Raw genomic sequence first — 26,743 nt, 5'->3', positions numbered from 1 at the left:
ATATATTCTATAGCCAAACTCCCTACCTTATTATCAGGTCTCAAACCTTAATTTACTATTTTGGTTAACCTGTACTGGGTAAATAGAATCACATTGGGAAACTAGTTGTCATGTCATACAGTGCTATAGCCAGTATACACTGCACACACAGCTGACGTGTGTATTTCGTGTGTTCCTCTGGGGTTCCGATAACTCACAGAGATGGAGTTATGAGCCCTTCCAATCACTGTCTTCCATCAAAGCCTTTATCAGTTTTGTGGTCTGGGTCCCTCCCGAATGCTTTGCTCCACACTCAACAATTCAATGCCACTGTTGGATAATGGATGAATTTGTGCCTCTATTGGGCTCGTTTATCAAATAAAGTCATGTTAACTGTAATGAGACTTTCCAGCGTTATGAAAGTCACCATATTTGATATTTATTTTCATCACTGATACAGGCATTATTTACAACTTTTGCAAAGGACAAAAAAGAGCCTCAACTTTGGCTGTTCCTTCACACAGACAACATTCAAACTGCTTGTAAGCTCAACTGTTTTATGAACAGGATCATTTTAGAGTTAAGCGTTTGCAAATACGGTTGAAAACACACTTGCTTTCACACTTGGTTCAATTGCTTGGTCCAAACCAGAGTCTTATTGCTCCCGCCTCACCCTGGCCTTTCTGGATTCAGTTCACACTTTATTTTTTGGGGGTCAGAACCACCGTATGTCTGCGTCATCAAGGTGACAACAGTATACTCCTTTCGCTAATAATAAGTAGGAGAATGCGGCAAAATGGATAGTACCTTGCTTCACTTTTGTACTGGTTTATGAACCGAACGACACATGCGTCTATCTACTGTAAATTGCAAATGTTAGCCTACAAGTATTTCTGCAAAAAATTTGATAAATTTATCTCTCTGCTTGCAGTGCTTATCCAGCTTGCCAGGAAAGTGAGCATACTAGTGTTGCCAAAAGTACTGACTAGGGCTGGGCGATATATCGCATGACATTGTTAGGCGTATCTCGTCAGTAAAGCCGGTTTCTTGATTAGTAGTGAATCGCCATCACCTGCTTTCAGATGGAGCGGCATTTACTACACAGAGCAGGTGATGGCGATTCACTACTAATCAAGGAACAGGCTTTACTGACGAGATGCGCCTAACAATGTCATGCGATATATCGCCCAGCCCTAGTACTGACCGCGATACCAAGTCAGTACTGAAATTTAAAAAATGTTACGCTTTGAGCGCTGTTGAGCTGGAATTGTAAACACCTCTGACTGGCCATTGTGCTCACGCGCTCATCGGATGTGTCTGTGATTGGCTACAATGATCAACGCACGGGAGTGTTTGAAAGCAAGCGGAAGTGTTTGAAAGTGTTTTGAAAGCACGAGCGCTTGAAAGCACAAGCAGGCCAGGCGGGTAGGCTGATAGGCGCCTGCATTCAAACGCTCCCGTGTGTATCTGTGTAAGCGCTCTGTGAAAAGTGTCATTGATGTATATTTATAACATATTTTTGAAGCGTTGATCATTGTAGCCAACCACTCAAAAGTGTTCAAAGCGTCACATTTTTTTTACATTTCAGTACCGACTTGGTATCGCTGTCTGTACTTTTGACAACACTAGAGCATACACATACACACACACACACAAAATCTGTCCAAATTATACAACATTCAGTGGTTTACTTCTAATATTTAAATCTATTGCATTATCAGCAGCAAACTGATAATGCAAGGCAAGCGCGCAACTGAGTTTGGAAAACAGTGATCACATGATCCAAACAAACCGAACATTAATCAAACCTGAGTGCCCACCAGAAATGCCAGGGTGAAAGCATTCCACTGTGCTGTTTACCATTATTTTGGGTGAACATGCACTCGACGGATGTGTTTGACAATTGCAATGAGGTCTTGTCTTTTGCAGCATCTCGTGCATGACATGTCATTCTAAAAACCATGTTAAAATAAGTTTTATAAAACATGTCTGTTGACCTTGCGATTTTTGGATTTTGTTTTCAAATTTACTTTCCAACGTTTCACATTTTTAAATAGTTATAGTAAAGGTGCGGTCAAATGTACCTTTTTTGGAAAACTTCCGCTGACGAAATCCAGCCATTTCAGAATCAATGCGATTAGGATTTTCGCGTGAGGACAAAAGATTTTCCCGTGCAGATTTCATATCGGGTTCAGTTGGTCACGCAAATTCACCACATTAACCAACTGCTTGGTTTGAAAATGACTTCTGTGTGAACTGTCACTACACTACTGACTACAGATAATGAACCATTTTTCATCAACATTTTCTTCACCCCGGACCCCACCTGTTTCGAACTTTCGAAATGTGTACGAACAACTATCACTGACAATTATATTCTACAGCTGTAAATGTATAGGTATTGAACAGAGTATATGCGCTAGTGGCAGTTTGATGTACGAGGTTTAGACAGCTCTCTATGCTGATGTATTGCAGATTGGACATAAAGTCATATGGGAATTACAGCAAGAGTGTCAACAACTGCAGCCCTCTACTTAACATCCGCAAATGCCAGCTGCAACATAAAATATCTGCCGCCTAGTAAATGGGCATCACAAAGCTGCAGAAGCTGAAGTGGAATGGCTGTTTCACCTCTCCATTGGCTCAGAGGGAATAATGAGGTTTTCTCAGAGGAGCGCTATCTTGGGTAATCGCTACTGCAAGAAAAAAGAAGGAAAGAGGGTGAATGGGATGGAGCTGAACAATGGTGATGTCGAGATTGTTTTAGTGGCTCATCCGTTTGTGCGTGTGCATGCTGTAGATCAATGGCAGAGCTCCTCAAGAGTTTCTCACCGTGATGTATCGCTCTGTCTCTGTAAGCAGCCAGACTGGGAGGGAGACAGAACAAGAGTCCATTCTGTCTGATTAGGTGGAGAGAATGGAGAGAATGCCTAAAGGTGATCGTTTCATTGAAACACTATCACTGAGATCAGCATTAGCCTTTTATTATTTCCCCTCCTGACAGGAAGGGGGCATTAGGTCCTCAGAGTATTACGAACAATGTATCGCACAACATTTATATTTATTCATTTAGCTGATGCTTTTATCCAAAATGTGTTTATACATCAACTGATGAGGCTTTCAGCTACAATAAAACACTAAAACTATTATCTCTGTTTGTTTGTTTTTCACCCTATGTGAAATGCATTAAACAGAACTCATCTTCATATTTTTTCTCAAAAGCAGTGTGGAACATGCAAGAAAAGTCCACAGATTCTGCTGCTGTTTATATGTATTATCATGCTACTTTTACATACAAATTATTTAAGTTCCATTTTAAATTTAAATATATAAATATTATTTTTCTTTGTGTTTATTCAGTGAGCGGAAAACAATTATTATATTAATTATATTTTGGTTTAGTTTTACTTCTTACACTTCCCAGATCATTGAATTCCAGTCACTTCCATGGCCACAGGTGTATAAAATCAAGCACCTTGGCATGCAGACGCTTCTACAAACATCTGTGAAAGAATGGGTCGCTCTCACGAGCTCAGTGAATTCAAGAATGGTACTGTGATAGATTGCCACCTGTGCAATAAGTCCATTCATGAAATTTCCTCATTACTAAATATTCCACGGTCAACTGTTAGTGGTATTATAATAAAGTGGAAGAAATTGGGAACAACAGCAACTCAGCCAATAGCTACAGACCTCTAAACTTCGTGTGGCCTTCAGATTAGCTCAAGAACAGTTTGTAGAGTGCTTCATGGAATGGGTTTCCATGGTCGAGCAGTCTTACATTACCATGTGCAATGCAAAGCGTCAGATGCAGTGGTGTAAAGCATGCCGCCACTGGACTAGACAGTGGAGATGTTATCTGGAATGACGAATCAAGTTTCTCTGTCTGGCAATCTGATGGAAGAGTCTGGGTTTGGTGGTTGCCAGGAGAACGGTACTTGCCTGACTGCATTGTGCCAAGTGTAAAGTTTGGTGGAGGGGGATTATGGTGTGGGGTTGTTTTACAGGGATTGGGCTTGGCCCCTTAGTTCCAGTGATATGAACTCTCAAGGCTTCAGCATACCAAGACATTTTGGATAATTTCATGCTCTTAACTTTGTGGGAACAGTTTGGGGATGGCCCCTTCCTGTTCCAACATGACTGCGCACCACAGAGAAGTGTCCATTAAGACATAGATGAGCGAGTTTGGTGTGGAGGAACTTGTCTGGGCAGAGTCCTGACCTCAAGCCGATAGAACACCTTTGGGATGAATTAGAGCGCAGACTACGAGCCAGGCCTTCTCGTCCAACATCAGTGCCTGACCTCACAAATGCGCTTCTAGAAGAATGGTCAAAAAATCCCATAAACACACTCCTAAACCTTGTGGAAAGCCTTCCTAGAAGAGTTGAAGCTGTTATAGCTGCAAAGGGTGGGCCAACTCCATATTAAACCCTATGGATTAAGAATGGGATGTCATTAAAGTTCGTGTGCATGTAAAGGCAGGTCTCCCAAAATGTTTGGCAATATACTGTATATTTTTTGATGTTTTACCCAAAGTACTGTATGAATAGGGGTTTTCTTGCAAGAAAAATTATAATGCTTTTCTAAAGGTTTCATTACTATTTTATCAGATATTATTATTTATCACAATTACCCAAGTATTGTTGTTTATTTTCAAGATTGCTCAGATGGGATGAGATACTCAAACAGCATTCAGCTTAATATTGAAATATGACATAATATTGTGCCTCATTATAGTCATTAGTTTAATATCATCTGACATAATGTAGATTCATCTGACAGGGAAAGCACTATGGGGACAAAATAGGAAGGAGAAGGAGAGAAAGACTGAGAGTGAAGCTAAGAGAAGAGACAGGTGGCAAAGTGGCTTTTCACAGCCGAGCGCTGTTCCCATGCACTGTGGTACTGGACTGGTTGAGAGCCAAAAATCCCACACTACAGCAGAATAAACTGCTGATAAAAATTCAAGCTTTGCCCTGAGAATTTCCTATAGCTATCCTCTCGGCGCAAGGAAAATGTGCGTGTGTGTGTTAAATCAATACATGTCTCACATTCTCTCCTTATAATGAGAGGATGTGCAGGCCAACTGGGGAAGAGTGACTGAGAGAGCGAGAGAGAGAGAGAGAGAGTCTGGAAAATCAGGTTGCAGCAGCAATAGCATCTTCATGATGCTGGAACGCTAATAAACTCCTCCACAACCTAATTTCAACTTGTACACATTTGCTGCATATAAATCCCACTGTGGACGCATTAATTCTGCTCTGTCTACTGAAACTCCAGTTATCTGTTCCAATAAAGCTAATAACAGCAACAACTACAGCATCAACACCAAGGTTAAAAACCATGCCCCATTTAACTGAACAAATATGACTGATGTGATATGAAAGGTGAAACAAATTTGGTGCAGTCTTGTTTCTTTCCAGCATTTATAGTTTTCTCAACCACAGAGCTTTGGCTTAGGCTGTTGTAGAAAAGTCGATTGAAACCCATGGGTTATTATTACCTTCTCACACGCTGCTTGTTTTAGTGGTCTGCAGTGTACAGTGATAACGTCTGTTAGTGGTCTGTCTCATTGATTCTGGATCTAGAGTGAGAGGAGAACCTCAGAGCTCTAGGGAGGGCACTAGCCTTTTACAGTGATCAGAGATTGGTTTCAACTCCGCAAAATACCAGCCTTTGTAATCTAACATTTGCAGAATGATGGAAAAAAAAAGATTCACTGTCATCAGAGCTCAGAGAGTGAAAAATGAAAGGGTGGAAGATTGTAGCAGTCTGAAGAAAAAAAAAACGTTTAGAGATATGTGCGGTCTTGCAGACATTCAGAGGGGAACCCACTGTCATGTAAAACATTACCACTGTTTTCTATCTGGACCTCTGAACAAACAAATACAATGGTGTAAGTTAAACCAAGCCAGAGGTGAAAAAAACAACAACACACACACACAAATAAATCATATTGACAGCACCTCAACACTTTCCTAAATACATGTTTGTCACTGTGCATTGCAAATTCTTTATCCATGAAGTCATTGAGATTTATTGCAATTAAAATTCTGAAGTAAATGTTTTCCATAAGTGGAGGGGGAATGCCAGTATTAACCTTGTAGCCTCAAGACATACACTGTTTACCAATTACACTCAAACTCTTTAATTAATATTTTTATAAGAAATGATGAAATACCAAAAGTGATTAAATACAGAAAAGTGGTGCATCATATTATGCAAAAGATTGGCTTGTATGTCCAGTAAAATGTCATGACCTCTGAAAAATGCTATTTGTCGGTCTAAATGATTTGTGAGAAGTAAAAAGTATATGTAATTGAATAAAAGTAAAGTTTTCGAAATAGAGTAGAAGTTCACATTTTTGTGGAGTTTAAATTATGCTCATGTTAGTATGAGTGGAATCTAGCAGTCAGTTATTACACAGCTCTAAGGTATACTTGATTCTGATTGGTCAATCGTCCCATCCAAGAGTGTGATGTTTCCTGTTATTCACCATCGTCCACAGCAACACTGTATAATCGCACTGCTTATCTGGTCAAATGAAACCAGTGCTACTTCCATGTGTCTCGTATCACAACAAGGACTCATGCTCTTGTGTTTCATAGAAACGGAACTGCTGCCATCTTGCGTATCAGATATCAAAAGGGAAAATTAAGTATTAATATCACTGTAATATAGTTGCAGCGTTTGTGCTGTCGTTAGGCCGATTTTTTTTTTGGCACACAATATATAATTTCAAAGGCATTAATGGTTGTATTTACATACACTACCATTCAAACATTTGGGGTCATTACAATTTTTTTTTACGTTTTTGAAAGAAGTCTCTTATGCTCCCCAAAGCTACATTTTTGTTCAAAACAGCAATATTGGGATTCTTCAGCAGCCATTACTCCAGTTTTCAGTGTCACGTGATCCTTCAGAAATCATTCTGATGTGGTGTTCAAAAAACATATTTTATTACTATCAATGTTAAGAAGTTGCACTGCATAATATTTGACCGCATTAGTTGTATTTTTAATTAGGCAAAGTACCCATTAACAAATTTAGGGGATGTATACACAACACCGCTTTCAAGTGAAAACAGAAAACCTTATGTATTTTGGCCGTTCATTTACACAACAACGAGGGCCTGAAAAGGGTTTGAAAACGATGCCTTAACCGTCTCCATGTAAACAACAAAAACGTGAATTTGTGAAAACTGTGACGTCATGCGTCTTACATGTTCGCGGGGTGTTTCTAGACAAAGTGACATAGCCAACTGTACTGGCCTGGCATGGACAATACAGCCCTTTTAGTCATTTTCTCAACTCCGTGTGAACGGGGAACATTTGTCGTCTATTTTTAGTACATCGTTCTCGTGTAAACACACCCTGAATCTCCTCCTAGATAGTCTCGTTTGTTCTGACTGTACATTAACCCTCACTTAACGAATCCTTCTTTCCTTCTCTTTTAGCTCTGATTGTCCACGAGGGTCCCTCTGTATTTCGCATCTTTAACCGCTGGCAGGCTGTTAATCAGCAGTGGAAAGTCTTAAACTACGACAAGGTCAAAGACAATGAGGAGCACCAGAAGACCGGTGCCACATTCCGGACCTTCTCTCTGCAGCTGACGCACCGCATGGGACCGACCGGCACGGAAGGCGAAGCCTCCACCTCCACGTCCTCCCTCATGGCTGCAGCTGCAGCGGCCGCGGCAGGCACCGTAAGCCCCACCACAAACTCCGTCCCATTGGAAGCAGATGTCACGACAGAGCCGCAGGACTCGTTTGAGCCCAGCAACGGGCAGCCCCCGCTGCCAGACCACCACTGTGCTTACAACATCCTTCATCTCCTCAGCCACCACCTGAGGCCCCAGGAGCCACGCGGACAGACCAGCAACAGCAACCGTGAACTGGTTATGAGAGTCACTACAGTGTGAGGCCTGGTTTACGGTTGAATCTCTGCATGCGACGTATTTAAAGAAAGGATTCACTGAAGAGAATCAAACTGTTACCCGAGGACCCAGTGCAGTGCTGTCCGGGTTTAAGCAGCTTTGTTTTTCTATTTTTTACAGTATTAAATAAATAAAGCAAGCAGTTTCTCTCGTAGTGGCTACAGGAAAGATTATGGCCATAAAGCTGCATACTAGAAATTATGCGAGCCACTGAGAAAGGTCAAAGGTCAGTGAAGTGGAGTCTCTGATGTGTGTGCGTATCGAGTTTATTGTCTACTCAAGGTCAGAGCTGTGACCATTCTGAAGCACAACTTTAATGCAATCCAGTTTCTACACTGACAGCCACTCTGCTGAACTAAAATGGCTCAGAATGAACAACAAATGCGTTGTAAGTCAAACATGCAGCATCACACTAATTTTCAGATTACTAAAGGTTGTATTTTCAGATAAAATCCTATTATTAAATGTCAACGTGGCATATGCGAGAATAAGCAAGTCTAAATCTGGGGCCTCGTTTATAAAATGTGTGCACGCACAGAGTGTGCATACGCTAAAATCCACGCCAGCGTTCATATCTATTAGAACGGTCTTTGACATGGAACAGTGCCTAGCACCATGTCAGGGTCTAAGCAGACGTACGCACGCAGTTGGAGGACTGCAGGTATTTGGAAATCTAAGCTCGCCATTCTCAAGCAAAGGATTTGGAAGTTGACTGGTGCTCTTTTATATGTTAATGACATGAATTAGGTGGCGTTTACAAGGCGGAGATCTGAAACCATTCAGCTGCGCACAATTACGAGATCATTTGCAATTTATACATTTCACTCCTGGAAGAGAGGCGTACTCATTCTTTTTTTGTGTGTGTACGTTCGTTCTTTGAATCACACAAGCGCACATTTGAGAAATGATCGTAAGATCAAACGTAGGATGGTTTCTGAGCATCATTTTATAAATGAAGCCCCTATTTCTTAAACCAAATGGGATATTGAAGGATCAAACTGTGTTTACACTTTTAGGCAGTTACAGTTTTTTAGGGAAATCAATCCTCTCTGATTTTGACAGTCTTGTACACACAACGGGAAACCATGTTACAGTGGAGAAAACGTGCAGCAATTAATCTACTATAAAAAAGTGGCTCAATTTGAGGCAAATCTTAGACTTATTTTGTTTACATTTGTTAAACGTGAGGAAAAAAAGGTTGCTACATTAAAACAAAAAAGACAAATCCAACTGGCTTAACTGTTGTATGTGTCTGATTCTCTTATGCAAAGAAAGAAATGAGTTGACTCCAGTCCCACAGTGTATTCAATCAAATCATTAACTGAAGTAATACATTTAATGTGCTCCAACATGTTTCCTTTCCAAGCCTGGGGCTTCAAACAATCAACAGCACTTGGAATGTTTTGCATTAATCCCATTTTTATTATAACACTTATTTTTTTCTCTCTTAAAACAAATACAGACAGAAAGTGGATATAAGTGGCTGAGTGATACAAAACAGGAAACAGCACTAGTGCCGGTGGGTCTTCTGGCTTCCGAGCCTGACCATAGCTGTCTGTTTCTGAGTATTTATATCTGCCCTCCCCTTCTGTTAATGGTCCACTCTTCCATTTCTTTCCGTTTTAAAGCAGAAAGCAAAGGAAGTGTTTCAATATTGCACCTACATATCTAAGAACCACTTGATCATGTGACATTATTAGCTTGCATGTTTCTTGACTAGTTTAATGCATCTGATGACAGAAATGAGGCATGCATCTGTATATTCTAAAGAAACCCTTAAATATACACGTGTGAGATTGGCGATTCGAAGGTGAAAAGTACATAGGCCATATTATGTTTGAATAATTATGTAACAGAAAAATCACAGCATACAATAACCTAATAATTAAGAATTTAGTTGAAGCAATGCAAATTCACGGCACTTCTCTAAACAAGGTTGAATGTACACAGAGAGAAGGAGTGAGTGTGTCAACAGCTTTCATTGACTGCTTTTAAACATGTATTCAAATACAATCACTACTGCTGATGTCAAATTGGGGTTGGTTCCATGTGAAACGAGAAAACCTCCAACAGAAGGCCAAGGCACAAGATCATGTAAGTGTTTTGACATTTCCTTCACTGGGATCCAGTGGAATTCCAGGGAGATGGATACATTATAGTCAGAATGTAGAAAAGAGAGTAAAACCATGAGGGGGGGAAAAGAACGAATGGAGGAATGTTCCATCTACTCTACTAGTGTCTTTGTTTGCTCCTCCACAGCAGATCTCCTCTGAACCTGCAGATGATGATGTCCTGCTACTCCAGTTCCACGAGTAGATCTCCCTCTCCAACTGTATCTCCAGCTTTACAGTGCACACTCTTCACCTGAACAACAACACGTATCACATGAGAAAGCTTTTTCAGATGCAGAATGCATGGACCTATGTGTGTTCACTAATTCATCAGTGTCAATCAAACACACATTGGACACAGGGAGCTTCCCAGAGAAACAATGGAGACAATTATTTGAACAATTATTATTTATAAGAAATGAATGCTTGCATATTACCAAAGACATAACATTTTATGTTCTCATTTTAATTCAATCACATGATTTTGCAACCACTTAGCTCCATTGTTTCTTCACCCATATCTTCCTATACAAATGTATATGGGTGATTCTTCAATTAGGGGAAGTCTTCAGTCCCCTAGGATAATTTTAACGTAAATATGCTTTTAAAAATAAAATCAATAACTACTTTGAAAAAATAGATACAAATAGCTTTAAATATTATAGTGCCTCTTCGGTGTTATATTAGAATCGGGAAAATTCTATTTTGTACTCTTCATTAGAACCTACAATTTTCATTTACAAATTACATCATATAATTATTTTTTTTTAACAGAAACACTGTCCTCAACACTGCTCTTATTACCATAACATCAGCATCCAAAACATTTTCTATTTGGCTATAATGGAAATAAGACATGAAATGGAGGCAAATCTCTGTCTCTGTCTTTTATTATATATATATATATATATATATATATATATATATATATATATATATATATATGGGCCTGCCAGAGCTTTCACAAACATAAAAAAATTGTAATTTTGAGACTTCCGAAAGCATTACAAAAATTATACCATTACCAAAGGCTGTGTCTGAAATCACCACCTATTCCTTTATATTGAGCACTATATGAGGGGACAGACATTTGTAGTGGAGTCCGAAAATCCCATAATGCACCGCAATAACAAGTGTATAACCAATGTCACGCCAAATTAATTCCCGTTATTCATCAAAAGAAGCGTCCACAGTGGAATCACACATTATTAATGTATTATTAAACAACTGAAGCTTACTAGACACAAAACAAATCACAACCACACTGTCAGTTTCTTTTTTTATTATTATTAAACAAGAAGCACAATCTACTCAAAAGAGGCAGCTCTTTTAGTGCACTCAAGGTCCGAATTCGGTCACTCGTTTTCATTCAGTCCCTCAAGTGGACTACAGTCCCTACAATGTTGACATTTTGGGGTCCCCTGATAGAGAACTATTGGAATATGGGATGATTTTAGATACAGCCTATGTTAATGCTCGAGAATTTTAAGAAGAATACACACTAATACTGTCAGGGTTCTGTCACTTCGGTCTAGCTTACTCTTGGTTTTGTGACGGAGCCCTGACAGTCCTGTATTGTTTGTCTTGTCTTGTGTGAGCGCGCAGCTTTGAGCATACTCGAGCTGCGTGCTCTTCTGTCCTTGTGAGTTTTGTGTGCGGGATCCCAGCTCTTCTTTCTAGTTTGGTTTCGGTTTTGTGACATTCATGTCGTGAGAACACAGAATGAACATTCGTTCGCTGCCTTGTCATGTGAGCGTGTGTTGTGTTTTGTTTATTTTTTTTTTATATATACACACTTACATTTTTATTTCAGTTTTAGTTATTTTAGTGCAAGTCAAGGTGAAAATTATGAACTAGCTGAAATTTATACACGGTTTTTTTTCTCCATTTCAGTTCAAGTTTATTTTATTTCCAGTAAAGAAAATGTGTTTTATGGTTTTAGTTTTAGTTGACTATAATAACCCAGGCATGAAGTACAATAAAGTACTGCTGTCCATTAAAAAAAATCATAAACACCAAGACCACAATCTGGTTTCAGCCCTCTGACAAGAAGGGAGAGACTTTTTCACAGGAGCTAAGTGGTCTGGTCAGAATACAAGTGTGGATAATGGACTGTGGCCTCTTGATGTCTCTCTCTCTCGCTTTCTCATAGTGTTGGGTACTGTAATGTAGCTGAGGTATGTGGAAGAGCATGTTCTTTATGTCATATCGATTTATGATGCACAGAGTAGTGAGGAGGATTATGTATCAAAGTATGTCTGTGTATGTGTATGAGCGAGCTCACCTTGGCTGCCTTAGCTGCGGTCATGCTGTTCTGCATCTTCATGGCCTCAATCACACAAATCTCCTGTCCCTCTGCAACCTTCAGAACACACACAGATAAATGAACACAAACCACAACAGGCCTTCCACAATGAGTACTTTCTAATAACGTCTTGAAATGTATGAATCGCAGAATATCTCCTTTCACGTATTTAATAACTTCATAAACTAGAATATCTCCCTTCACGTATTTATTAACTTCTTCAGGTCTAGTACATAAAACGACCTCAGCACAGAGCAGGAGAATATTGTAATATCATTTCATAAATGCGCATGCATTAGAAGAGTGATAACAGTTAACAAACGCACAAAGCTCACTGTAACGTGAGAGCAAAATCTATAAAGGAAACCTCTGTTTATATCCATCAAACTCTCCATTAGGGAAATGGATTATGGAAATAAGCGAGCACTGAGGAATCGCTGTTTCGCTCTATCCACAAGGACTAATTTCTGTCTTATCTATGCAGAAGTGGTAAAATCAGGTGGTGTGACACACTGCTGTGTGTGTGTGTGTGTGTGTGTGTGTGTGTGTGATGACTAATCAACGTGAGAGCTCTTCATTGCAGTGTTCTTGTGTATGTGTGTGACTTAGCAGAGTGAATGAGATGTTTTACTGGAAGGGCTCAGATGTATTAGTCGGAGCCAGTCGGTCTGTGCATTATATATAAGTCATTAACAAACTGAGTCAGGACACATTCAATTCAACTTGACAGCAACATGCACGCACACACACACAGAGACGTTTTGTCACACTGAAGTGCACTGTCAGCTTTACAAATGATGTCACCCCAATGCAAACCACGCACTTTAAAGGAATAGTTCACTCAAATAGAAAATTATGTCCTCTTTTAATCGTCACTTCAAACCTGTATGATTTTCTTTGTTCTGTGGATAACAAAAGGAGATCATTTGATGGTTGGGTGAATTTAATACAATGGCAGCACTTCAGGGCTCACTTTAACACTTAATGAAAGCACCAAGAGTGTCAGCAACTAAGCACAAGTGGCTCATTGATTATTTTCCAAGTGCTCCCATTGTTTACTTTGAAAAACAACCCAGTACTTAAAGCTACACAATTTAATAGTTTTTTGGTCAAAATTAAGAAAATGTAGATAATGAGGGAGTACATCATAAATCCATCTCCCAAACCTTGTTTTTGCTTTATCCGAAAATCACTACTATAAGTTTGAATTGTCTGAAATACCTTTAGTTTACATAGCATCACATTGCTGTACATTGACTAAGTTTGCAAACTATGCTTAGCCTATGAAGGTGCCGAAGGCAATATCTAAACCAGTTATTACTTTGGTCTATATGTCTATAAATAACCGTGACAACAGTGATATCAGATGCTGCTTCAGAAGAGATTCGCCGGCACCAGAACCATCACTGATATTGCCTTGATTAAAAAACTCTGATATTTTTACTATTTTTTAAAACATTTCTACTGCTAAAGAAACTAGTAAATTGACTTCTATTTTTATACCAAAATCTGCATTGATTTATGATCAATGACCCGGTTTACTGAACAAGAAGTCTTCTGTATGATTGAGACCATTTTAAAATGCTTATAATTTAGGTCAGATTCGACTTACCTAACCTGAGAATCATAAATATAATAATGTCATTATTCAGTTTTTTTAAACCAACGTAAAAGGTGCATTTCTACTGTCCAGCTGCAATATTGTTTTTTATTTTAAATATTTGTTTACCAAAACTGATCGAAGAACTAGGAAAATGATAAGTGAGCCATATGTATTTTTTTTGCAACATGAGGGTGGGTAAATTATGTCATAATTTTACAAACAACTTAGTGTACTTTCAAACTACATTTATTGCAAATATCCTCCTATACTTTTTTATCTTGTGTCTAAGTGACTGGCATTTAACTACTGTCTGATTGTTTTTATGTCTAATATATAGAGGTCAGCTTCCTTAAAAGTTGCAATTATTTGGAACAATTCACCTAGAGACCTTTAAGCAATCCAGAATGAATTTTAAGCCATATCATAAGCAGAGAAAATGAGAGTAATATTGTTTTCAGCAAGTCACTTACCCTATCCCCTGGTTTAACAGAGACAGCCACCACTGATCCTGGCATGGGAGAACGGAGGATGCTACTGGTGTCTTCAGGAACCTTCTCTGGCATGTGCTTACTGAGGGACGCTGCCAGTTTACTCAGCACACGCAACTTAAACTGAACACATGAAACACATAGAAATACACATCAATACAAAAATAAATACAGAAAACGACATATACAGTGCATCCGAAAAGTATTCACAGCACTTCACTTTTTCCACATTTTTGTTATGTTACAGCCTTATTACAAAATGGATTAAATTCACATTTTTTCCCCTCAATTCTACAAACAATAAAAAAAGAATCACATGTACATAAGTATTCACAGCCTTTGCTCAATACTTTGTTGAAGCACCTTTGGCACCAACTACAGCCTCAAGTCTTTTTGAGTATGATGCTACAAGCTTGGCACACCTATTTTTGGGCAGTTTCTCCCATTCTTCTTTGCAGGACTTCTCAAGCTCCATCAGGTTGGATGGGGAGCGTCGGTGCACAGCCATTTTCAGATCTCTCCAGAGATGTTTATTCGGGTTCAAGTCTGGGCTCTGGCTGGGCCACCCAAAGACATTCCAGAGTTGTCCTGTATCCACTCCTTTATCTTGGCTGTGTGCTTAGGGTCATTGTCCTGTTGGAAGATGAACGCTCTGGAGCAGGTTTTCATCAAGGATGTCTCTGTGCATTGCTCCATTCATCTTTCACTCGATCCTGACTAGTCTCCCAGTTCCTGCCGCTGGAAAACATCCCCTTAGCATGATGCTGCCACCACCATGCTTCACTGTAGGGATGGTACTGGTCAGGTGATGAGCAGTGCCTGGTTTCCTCCAGACATGATGCTTGCCATTCAGGCAAAAGAGTTCAATCTTTGTATCATCAGACCAGAGAATTTTTCATTTCTCGTGGTCTGAGAGTCCAGGTGCCGTTTGGCAAACTCCAGCCAGCCTTTTACAGAGGAGTGGCTTCTGTCTGGCCACTCTACCATGCAGGCCTGATTGGTGGAGTGCTGCAGAGATGGTTGTTCCTCTGGAAGGTTCTCCTCTCTCCACAGAGAAACGCTGGAGCTCTGTCAGAGTGACCACCCGGTTCTTGGTCACCTCCCTGACTGAGGCCCTTCTCCCCTGATTGCTCAGTTTGGCCAGCTCTAGGAAGAGTCCTGGTGGTTCCCAACTTCTTCCATTTACGAATGATGGAGGCCACTGTGCTCATTGGGACCTTCAATGCTGCAGACATTTTTTTGTACCTTTCCCCAGATCTGTGCCTCGATACAATCCTGTCTCGGAGGTCTACAGACAATTCCTTGGACTTCATGGCTTGGTTTGTGCTCTGACATGCACTGTTAACTGTGGGACCTTATATAGACAGGTGTGTGGCTTTCCAAATCATGTCCAATCAACTGAATTTACCACAGGTGGACTCCAATCAAGTTGTAGAGACATCTCAAGGATGAAACAGGATGCTCCTGAGCTCAATTTTGAGTGTCATGGCAAAGGCGGTGAATACTTATGTACGTGATTTTTTCTGTTTTTTATTTTTTAGTAAATTTGCAAAGATTTCAAACAAACTTCTTTCACATTGTTATTATGGAGGATTGTTTGTAGAACTGAGGGGGAAAAAAGAATCAATATAATCCATTTTGGAATAAGGCTGTAACATCATAAAATGAAATGGAGGAGGAAATGCTGCAGAACATATCCATGTATGATGCCCATGTACTTAATTTACCTTCTGCTAAATGTCTTAAACTAATTTTGAAATCTCATAAACGGTATCATTTTTGTGTGTAATATATATCAGACATGGTCATTTAGCTGGTTATCATGTCCCTGTTAGGTCCTGCTGCTAGATGCCGTAGCTGCGTCTTTTTCCACTGACAGCCATTCAAAATTAGAAGTGTATTCTGAATGTTTTTGAGCAGCATAAACTACAGTTCAAAAGTGTGGGGTCGGTAAGGTTGTTTTAGAAATAAATAAATCTTGTATGCTCCGCATGGATACATTTATTTGATCAGAATACAATAAAAAGAGTACTATTGTTAAAAATATTACAATATTTATAAATGTGCAAATATATTCATAAATATCACAATAGTTTTATATTTTAACATATTTTGAAATGTATTTTATTCCTGTGATGGCAAAGCTGAATTTTTCAATTGAATGCATCTTCGGTCTGCAGTGGTCAGTATCTATAAAAAGTGGTCCAAGGAAGGAACAGTAGTAAACCGGCGATAGGGTCATGGGCGGCCAAGTCTCATTGATGCATATGTGGGGAACGAATGCTGGCCCGTATGATCCGATCAAACAGACAAGCTACTATAGCTCAAATTGCTCATGAAGTTAATGCTGGTTCTGATAGAAAGGAGTCAGTATACACAGTGCATCACAGTTTGTTGAGTATGGGACTGCATAGCCGCAGACCAGTCAGGGTGCCCATGCTGACCCCTGTCCACTGCCGAAAGCGCCAACAGTGGGCACGTGAGTATCAGAACTGGAGCAATGGAAGAAGGTAGCCTGGTCTGATGAATCACGTTTACATCACGTTGATGGCCGGGTGCGTGTGCGTCTCTTACCGGAGGAACACATGGCACCAGTATGCACTATGGGAAGAAGGCAAGCCGGCAGAGGCAGTGTGATGCCTTTCATGGAAATGGTATTCCCTGGTGGCTGTGGCTACTTTCAGCAGGATAATGCGCCCTGCCACAAAGTTCAGGAATGGTTTGAGGAGCACAACGAGTTTGAGGTGTTGACATGGCCTCCAAATTCCCCAGATCTCAATCCATTCAAGCATTTGTGAGATGTGCTGAACAAACAAGTCCAATCCATGGAGGCCCCACCTCGTAACTTACAGGACTTAAAGGATCTGCAGCTAACATTTTAGTGCCAGATACCACAGCACATCTCCAGGGGTCTAGTGGAGTCCATGCCTCAACGGGTAAGGGCTGTTTTGGCAGCAAAAGGGGGACCAACACAATATTAGGTCATAAGGTTATGCCTGATCGGTGTATGACTAACATTTCATTATATTATAGCAGATGTTTTAACAGTTCCCAGTTCTTTTTTTAAGGTCTCTAAATAGACAATTTCTCCTCTTTCTATGCCACAGCTCACGATAGTTGCTAAAAAAGGCTTGGGACCACTGATCTATATAAATGAGTGCTTGGGACTCTGCACATTATTCATGTGCATATACTTCCAGGGGGATCCAGTGAAAAAAGTGCCAATTAGATAAATGAGAATGCTAACTGATGGCTTTCTCTGTGTATTTCAGACCTACTTATGGCACCATATGGTCAGTGAACAACTAGGCTAGGCTGGCCTGATCTCCTGTGAATATTCTCCTAAGCTTCCTATCTCCTCCTTTAGATGGCAGCACAAATCTGTTTCCTAACACATGCCGGGCAGCTAACGGTTTATTTTTCTTTGTGTGTCTCTGACAGCTGAAAGGCTGTCAGTGCCCAGTCTAATTGAATTAACAGACGAGTGAAGCCTGGCCCTCCGCACTGCTCAATGAATGAAATGCAGTTTTGTCAATTTAATGATTACCAACGCAAACACATACAAACACTCGGTCTCCCTTTCTCTCTCTCACAGTAGCAGCAGTATGCCATGAGCATCAGCCCTCTGCTCTCCATACAGACACTAATGGAGAGTCATTAGCTCATAACAGCCTGCAGAGCAAATGAAGAGCTAATTAATACAGTCACATAAAGAACAGGCCACTGACACTGCAGGATGGAGTGATGAGAGGGAGGTGAGATGGATATTTGAGTACAATTTGGGGGTGGTCATCCCTTTAGGGCCATTTTCAGAACATCAATTACATAACTCAAAACCTTAGCAAAAACAATTATACCCCCTGGTTACGTTAAGGCATTTATCTGACAAAATTATTTGGCAAAATAAAAATACAGCAACAGGTTATATTTTACCATGCAAAAAAATGCATAGGAAATCAAAAAGCTCACAGGAAAAAGCATACATTGGCTATAATAATAAATAAAAAACCTTATTAATATTTTATTGGTTCTCTTGTTTTTGCATGTTTTCATAATTTCTTTGTATGACAGCCTGGCCACAAATTATGTCTGCACAATTTGGCAAATTGTAAAAAAATAATATTTAAAAATAATATTTGGATAAAGGGTGATGTCAATTTTTGGATGGAGTATTGAATGTTGTCTGCCCTCAACAAAAGAGCCAAATACTTTTGTATTGCTAGTTTTTTACAAGTTTCTCACCCTCAGTGGTACTTCCTGACCAGTGTGTCATTGTGAAGACCCCCTGTATATGTGTGATGTCATTTCTGTGCTATATTTAGCAAAAAGGAAAAGGTGGCTCACTAATTAATCACTGGGTAGCTCTCTGAAGGGAATATGTCTGCTTTCCAGGAATTCAACAAAGGAAGCCTTACATCATTCTGCTAAACTTAGGTCACACGCGGTAATGAAGGGTGATGATTCTGTGACTGGGGTCAACTCACTAAATCTCTGAGCAACAAGGTGAAGTCACAGCTGAAATATTTAGATGTAACTAGCATGTGCTTATGAGAAGCACTACAACATGGTTAGATACTTCAATTAAATCTTTAAAAATATATACGGCCTGGGACCACTACCATTACTTTTCCAATATGTATCATTCCAAATTACACTACCATGCAGGTAGGGGACTCGTATGCTCACTAAGCCTAGAATTATTAGTATATACAAAAAAAATTATAATAATACAGTGAAATATTAAAATGTAAAATAACCTTTCTGTTTCTATCTATCTATCTATCTATCTATCTATCTATCTATCTATCTATCTATCTATCTATCTATCTATCTATCTATCTATCTATCTATCTATCTATCTATCTATCTATCTATCTATCTATCTATCTATCTATCTATCTATCTATCTATCTATCTATCTATCTATCTATCTATCTATCTATCTATCTATCTATCTATCTATCTATCTATCTATCTATCTATATATCTATCTATCTATCTATCTATCTATCTATCTATCTATCTATCTATCTATCTATCTATCTATCTATCTATCTATCTATCTATCTATCATAAATAAATAGATTAATAGATTATAGATATAAATTACAGTTAATTAACAATTTATATATCATATATTTATATATATATATTAGTGGTGGGCCGTTATCGGCGTTAACGTGCTGCGTTAACGTGCGACTCTTATCGGGCGATAAAAAAAATGAATATTCTCAAAGTTGGGTTGGGAGCTGGGTCTATATACTATGCAAGCTATGATGACTTTCACCTTGGTTTTTTTAGCGCGAATGTATACCTAGCCGAATTGCACTGTAGGGGCGAGAGAACGAGTCTTCGAAACTGTGTGTATGCCTAATAGTGTTGTCAAAAATATCCATATTTCGATATGTATCGATACTGAAATATCTGACAATACGATACGATACTCATTTTCTACAGTATCGATATCAGCTGCGCTCTACTCTCCTCACCGACCGATAGCGAGTTGACACGCAGTCCAGTTAACCCTCTGAACATGGCGAACGGGTGTTCTGTTGGATTTTTCCTCATGACAGCGTGTTAGTATTGGTGTGACCAGTCTGAATTTCGCGCGGGTTTGCACATAACGTTAATTCTACTAATTCCCGCAGATTTCGCGCTCGCATCTGAAGCGCACACACATACCGTAATAAAGCCGCCTCTGACATACAAGTGCAAAAATGAGCTCCTTTTTCCAGCTTATTAATGGTCAAATACACTCAAAAATATCTCAATGCCCATCTTGGTGAGTTTTAACGTAAACACAGTCGTAACCAACTCATAGGAACAGTGTTTGGGATCTGTGCGTGCGTCAGATCTTAAAGAGACAGAAGTTATTTATTATTCAAACTACAAAAAGACAAACGATCACGTACGAGCACACATATTCTGAATGCCTTCAAATGAGCCATTTTAATCTAGATTAATTCCAAGATTACAGTGAGATTAATCTAGATTAAAAAAATGAATCTATGCCCACCCACACACTACCAATCAAAAGCCTGGAATTACTAATCTGTTCACAATTACTTGTATTCACCAATGCAGCATTTAATTTAATCAAACATTTTTTATTTTTTATATTTTTTTTATATATATATTATATGTAATTTTTTAAAATCTGTAATCTGTGATGGCAAAGCCTTATTTCATTAATTCAGTCAACTAATAAAACAATGTTACATAATCCTTATGAAATCCATTACATGTGCCGCCTTGTTACTCAAGAAACTTTTTTATTATTAGCACAGTTGAAAATAGTTGGAGATGGAGTGTGAAGATGGCAAATTTTTAAACAGCCAAAAAGAAAGATTTCTTTAGAAACCCATTAATGTATCATTCTTTGGAAAAGTGAAGGCTATTCCAAGCACAACACCAGTTTCATCTGCAACAGTAAAGAGAAGATAGTGGCCTTTTAGTTTGAAAAAAAAAAAGAGCCACATCTGCTACTGTCAGTTATTATGGATGGATACAGATTAAGAATAGATAAATATCTTCATCGTAAGGTTCATGAAGCATCCTACAAGCCAATCACAATTATGGGAAGTGCTGCAGAAAAGCATACGGTCTGCACAGCCGTCAATTCTACACATGGAGGATTTCTACACACACACTGAAGAAATGTGTAAAAACAAAAACAGTCACAAATTCTTGCTCGTTTTGGAGCGAGAGGTTGTGTTTGATATTAACCCATAAAGCATGCAAGCACTTTTGACAATTTTCAACGCACCAATATTTGGGACGCACTAATCCTAATCTCACATTACATTTAGGATGGACAATCACAAGTCTGTAAAATCAACAAGTTTTGAATTTTTTAAATAAGGTTAAAGGCCTGGGACTACTACTAGGACTCACTAATGACTTTTCATACATGACGTAGGTTAGTTTAGTGTTTCCCAACCCCGTTCCTGGAGGCACACCAACAGTACATATTTTGTATCTGACCCATTCATTTCAGGTCTTGGAGTCTCTTCTAACAAGCGGAGTTGAATCAGGTGGGTTTGATTAAGAATAGTTTGAAACTGTAGTGCTGGTGTGCCTCCAGGAACAGGGTTGGGAAACACTGGGTTATGCCTGCTACAGACTGTGCGATTTCAGCAATTATATAAGATCATTACAAATCACACTGTACCTGACATAGATCTAATAAACGTGGGTACGACATGTATGTAGACTGTGCGATGACGACACCTATTGAATCTTAGGCTACGGCGCAAGTTAGTATAGAAGAATAAAACGTCATCAGCAATGCGCTAGTGGTAAACAAATAGAGCAAGATTCGCATTTTTGGCAATTGTGGTTTTTATGTGCACTGAAGTAACGAAGAAGCAAAAAAGGAGAATATGGACACTGTCATGGCTAGGGAAAAGAAGCCAACTTGGCATGCCAATTTTGCAAATGGAGCTTTGAGGCCAGTCATTTTAAGTTTTAGTGCCATGTCACCTTAATCAATATGCCATTTCATGATGCATTTTAATTGGCTAGTCAGTAGACGTAGGTCGTTGCAGCAAACACACTTTGAATGATCATGCTAAATTTCTAACACTGTCAGAAAATGAATCGCAGGTTATCTTCGGTCACAAGACTGTGACAACAGTCGTCTTTGTTCTCTCTTACTGTACAAGATAGGACCACCGTTAGGTGGTTAGGTGGTCAACCACAAAGAAAACGCCACGACTGGTCATCTTTTGTCTGGGACAGCCTAAAATCGTACACTGTGTACCAGGCATTAGTGAAGGCAGTTTGAGGTGCTCTAATAATGGTCTCACAGAATTTCTAAGCGCGATTCCTGAGAACAAACATCTTTGTTACTGGACAGGAGGACACCCTAAAAACTTTGAAACTCTGGCTTCTGCTGGACCTGACAGGGAAACAGACAAGCACTGACGATCACAGCCCCACTGACCTGTTAACATAGAATGAACGGAAAGCATCCCATAATAGCGGTGACCCCATGGAAACTTTGAAACAAACCCCCTCAGAAGGACTTTGAAGCAGAGACCCCCCATGAAGCACACGCGTGTGCAGTCTGGAAGCCGGCATTTCCTCCTCTTTTACAGAGTTACTGTGTTTTTAACCCTGTTTGTTTGGTTAAGCTTGCAGAACGTTGATTCTAATTGTTTAGGTGGCTTTGGGTAAACAAAGACAGGACGGCTTGGTTTGATTTGTAGTTGGGTTGAGACACCTGTGCGTTGAGTGTGAGATTCTCTGTGTGTTTGCGTGTGTGAATGTTTGGCAGATCGACTGGAGTGTAAAGACAGGATACATGCCCCAGTGAGTGACATAATGTCGCATATATCACCCAGCATGAGGTACACAGAAAAACACCACAGAGTGGCTCATGAACACACACAAACAAACAAGGCACGATCACACCAAGAGCAATAAATATAACAATAACTATATCGGCACTCACTCCAACGGATGAAAATGTTCTGTTTATTTGCTTTAAATGCTCAAGATTTTTAAAGTCTGGTGTATTCTGATTGGTTTGCAAATTTTTTTTAATCAATCAGGAGCTGGAAAAGGTTCTGAAAGTGATACCAATGACATTTTTCCCCTGTGCAGTTATTGTTATTGCTGTGGTGTGGACTTCCCTATTCTCATAGAATCAGAATGAACATTAAAACTGTATAGTTATTATATTTACCGTCCTTGGTATGCACAGCCTTTTAGTTTATTGCCATATACAGAATAGAGAAGTGCACACAAGAAAAACTTGAGGATGAACTACAGACAGATAACTAACACACAAAATATCTAAGACTAGGTACAAAAAGTTCCATGTCAGCATTTATATTAGCAGTGGTTCTCAACTGATGGGTCACAAAAATGTTTATATTCTGACAGGGTCTTAGAAAAAGATTTATATATAAATAAATAAATACAAATAACCATATAATCAAGAATGTCTAGGATATAAAAATAAATATTCTTTTTAACTTTTAAAAGAAGATTATTTTGTTCATTATTGTACAAATTGTTCTTTTTGTAGTCCATGGTTATTTAATCAAACTTATTAGCAGTATTTTGGCACATTTTTTTCTTTTACTTGGAATAAAATGCTAATCCTTAAAAAGTATCCCTTATCCTTTATTCAATTAAAACAATTATAATAAAAGTAAGCAAGATAAAAGAAAATATGGCCATCACTACATTAAATGCAAGTTAATTTAAGCGAGGACAAATTTGTGTGCTGTGGAAAATTAGTAGCTAGCCCATACTTGGAATTTGATTAACACAGAAGCATAACATTAGCTACTATGCTGGGTCACCACTTTATCTCCAGTGTATAATCTGGGTTTTGAAGTAAAACCAGTTGAGAACCATTGCCAAACAGTTGATATAGGTACGTGTCACTACGAGGTGCTTGTTTAAAGACTTACTGAAGTGCCCAGATACTGCAGGGTGATCTCCCCAGCCGCTGTCCGCATGAGGCACTGCAACCAGAGAAGAAACATTAAGACATAATACCTGTTAGTGTCTTTAAATGTATATTGTGGTATGCTTATACCACAGCAATGGTAAATTCATAATTCTGATTGGCTGAAATGTTAGTGTCTAGTGCAGGGATGGGCAACTTCGGTCCTAGAGTGCCGCTGTCCTGTAGAGTTCAGCTCCAACCCTAAATCAAACACACCTTAACAAGCTAATCAATGTCTTCAGGATCACTAAGGCTGTGTCCGAAATAGCCCCCTACACCCTTAAATAGGCATTTGTAGTGGTGTCCGAAACCATAGTGGATGTTATCGAGTGCACTCATTCAATCCCACAATACACTGCAATAACAAGTGTACAACCAATGTATGCTCAAAGGCAAATTAATTCCCGCATCTGATCAGAAGATGGCGCCCGTAGCAGAATCATCCATCAATCCATTTTCCAAACCGCTGGTCCAATATGGCTACAGCGTAATATCATACAGGTATAAATTCCTATAAGTTCCAGATATAAATAAATTGTTTAATTAAAGTTTATACATAGTTTCCATGAGAGTTCAAGATAAATCTTTTCATTACTGGAGCTGCCAGTTTGCTAAGTATCAAACGATTATTAAACAGCAAGCACAAACTATGCAAAAGCGGCAGCCCTTCTGGCACTCAGTGTCTGAATTCACTCACTCGACTAAGGGTTGGAGCTAAACTCTGCAGGACACAAATCTCCAGGACTGACATTGCCCAACCCTGGTCTAGTGGATTGGTTCATGTTCTAAAATTACAGAGCTGGTTTGCTGACCTGATTACAGTTGCATAAAGCTGGCGTAAGTAGTTGTACACAAAATAGGTTTATGGGTTGAAAATAGATGAGTAAAGGCTGGAATAAACTACCTAGCGTTTTAAAATCTGTTCTGATTTTAAAAGTCATGAACACATTTACCGACTTTGTAACTGGTTACAAAGAAAAACTGGGCATCATACACTAAATGACTGAGGATCATACACTACTTTCAAAATATTCCAAACACAACAAACTCACACAGAAACGTGCCATGTTGCTAGGAGACGCATGAGAGATTAAACAAATATGAATGTGCAGGAGATGAGCGCATTATTTGTTGTAACAATTGTGTGCTGAATCTCAAAAGAAAAAACTAGCCAAGCTCATTTGGGTGTGGGCTTGTGTGGGCAGACGTGGTCAGTATGGACTCTCGGGAGTTAGAGGGGAGTGGCGTAGTCAGTTGTTTTATCCATGCTGGGGAGTCATATATTGAGGCTAATTCGTTACGTGTGTTCTGTTAATTTACTCTTGTATTGTTTATTGTATTTGTACTGTATTTTATTGCAATACTGGTAGATAGAGGACAGCTTTGGTTTCAGTAGCAACGCGTCATACTGTGCAATACATGTTCTAAAAAAATGGCCATCATACACTGTGATGTTCTGTGAAATCTGTCAACTTACTTTCAGCAACTATTGTTGATTTATCCAGACTTCAAATCAGGGCAAAATCTGAGCAAAACTCATGTAGTGTATTCCAGCCTTAAAAGTGGTACAAGTAAGGGACAAACGTACAGTGAACTAGTCATTATTAAAAATTGTGCAACAAATAGTTCTCTCTAAAGTCTAAATTCTGATTGGATGAGTTGTAAAATGTAAAATCGCCATTACACAATCAAAATGAATAAAATTAATACATTGTTAATCAAATAAAAAAATAACCGTGTATTATTAATATCAATGATTTTAAAATGCTATAAAAAGTACATCTTTTTCATATTGCTATAGTCTTGTATTGCGCTGAGGGGGGTTATTTATCATTTATCTATTGCATGTGTAACTAAATAGATAAATAAATGTAACATTGATTTCATCTGAAGAAATAAATAATGCAGTGATAAGAGCGACAATTGCATGGAGGCTAGGACACTAGTCAATTTATAATTTAGCCATCTTTATAACAGATTTAAAAAAAAAATTCCGAATCAAATAGTTCAAAGAGCCACGTAATAAGCTAAATAACTGACTCTGGACTAGTGGCGAAGGCAGAAATCTCCAAGTGGGTAGATATTTGTGAAATAGGGTGGACCTCTTTTCTGTGCCTCTATCTAATGACACTATTACATTATCCAATGACATTATTGTTTTCCCCCAAAATAATCCCATTTAGTGTGACAACATCAAACTTGAAAAAATTAATTAATACTAAATGTAAAAAAAAAAAAAGCTTTTTTGGGACATTCATCAGAATGAATTAGGTTTTCCAAGACTTATCAGGGTCTGATCAGGAAGAACAGAGGTCTTCAACCTGCTTCAGTTCACCTGCCTGCGATTTTCAAGTGATCCTGAAGAGCTTGATTAGCTGGTTAGTGTGTTTTATTAGGGTTGGAGCTGAACTCTGCAGGACAGTCGGTCCCCAAGAGCAGAGTTGAAGACCTCTGCACTAGAATGAATCAAACTGTTCAATGCTACATATGAGAGAGAATGAGCCGTTTAGTATGAAACAGACTTTTCAAAGCTACACATGAGAGGATTGATTAGATTGGTATTGGATTGAACCCGTGGTGTAAATTTCACCACCTCGAGTGTGCATTACTTTTCAATAATCCATCATAACTTTTCAATAGTGGACCAGAGCCAGATATTCCCTAAATATGTGCATGCATGTTTGTAAACCTGGAGAGTCCTGTGTTTGCCGTTGATGGTGATGGGCAGCAGTGCTGAGGCCAAGTTCCATTCTCCAGACACTTCAACCTTCTCTCCATCTATCTCCACCTGAACCAACAAACAAACACATGGTAGGAGTTTGACATAGGACAAAGTCCATGGTATAATTGAGTTACTAT

The 26,743-nt window shown here is 39.0% G+C and overlaps 2 protein-coding genes across 2 annotated transcripts in view; one reads left to right on the top strand and one right to left on the bottom strand.

Annotated features, from left to right (window-relative positions):
• marchf4a (membrane-associated ring finger (C3HC4) 4a) overlaps positions 1–9,151 on the top strand; it is a 45,953-nt gene extending 36,802 nt beyond the window's left edge. Inside the window, exon 4 of the mRNA XM_079812912.1 lies at positions 7,436–9,151. Coding sequence (XP_079669038.1) covers positions 7,436–7,899 — 464 coding nt within the window. The 3' untranslated portion in view covers positions 7,900–9,151. The remainder of the gene's footprint in view (positions 1–7,435) is intronic.
• Positions 9,152–9,207: 56 nt separating this feature from the next.
• The window catches only part of pcca (propionyl-CoA carboxylase subunit alpha), a 55,588-nt gene continuing 38,052 nt past the window's right edge, over positions 9,208–26,743 (bottom strand). Inside the window, exons 19-23 of the mRNA XM_079812911.1 lie at positions 26,574–26,672; positions 23,847–23,900; positions 14,404–14,544; positions 12,310–12,387; positions 9,208–10,278 (exon numbers count right to left, since the gene is read on the bottom strand). Coding sequence (XP_079669037.1) covers positions 10,210–10,278; positions 12,310–12,387; positions 14,404–14,544; positions 23,847–23,900; positions 26,574–26,672 — 441 coding nt within the window. The 3' untranslated portion in view covers positions 9,208–10,209. The remainder of the gene's footprint in view (positions 10,279–12,309; positions 12,388–14,403; positions 14,545–23,846; positions 23,901–26,573; positions 26,673–26,743) is intronic.

Source organism: Gobio gobio (genome assembly GCF_949357685.1).
Source record: "Gobio gobio genome assembly, chromosome: 3".
Lineage (NCBI taxonomy): Eukaryota > Metazoa > Chordata > Actinopteri > Cypriniformes > Gobionidae > Gobio > Gobio gobio.
This window is presented reverse-complemented; position numbering and strand designations above follow the sequence as displayed.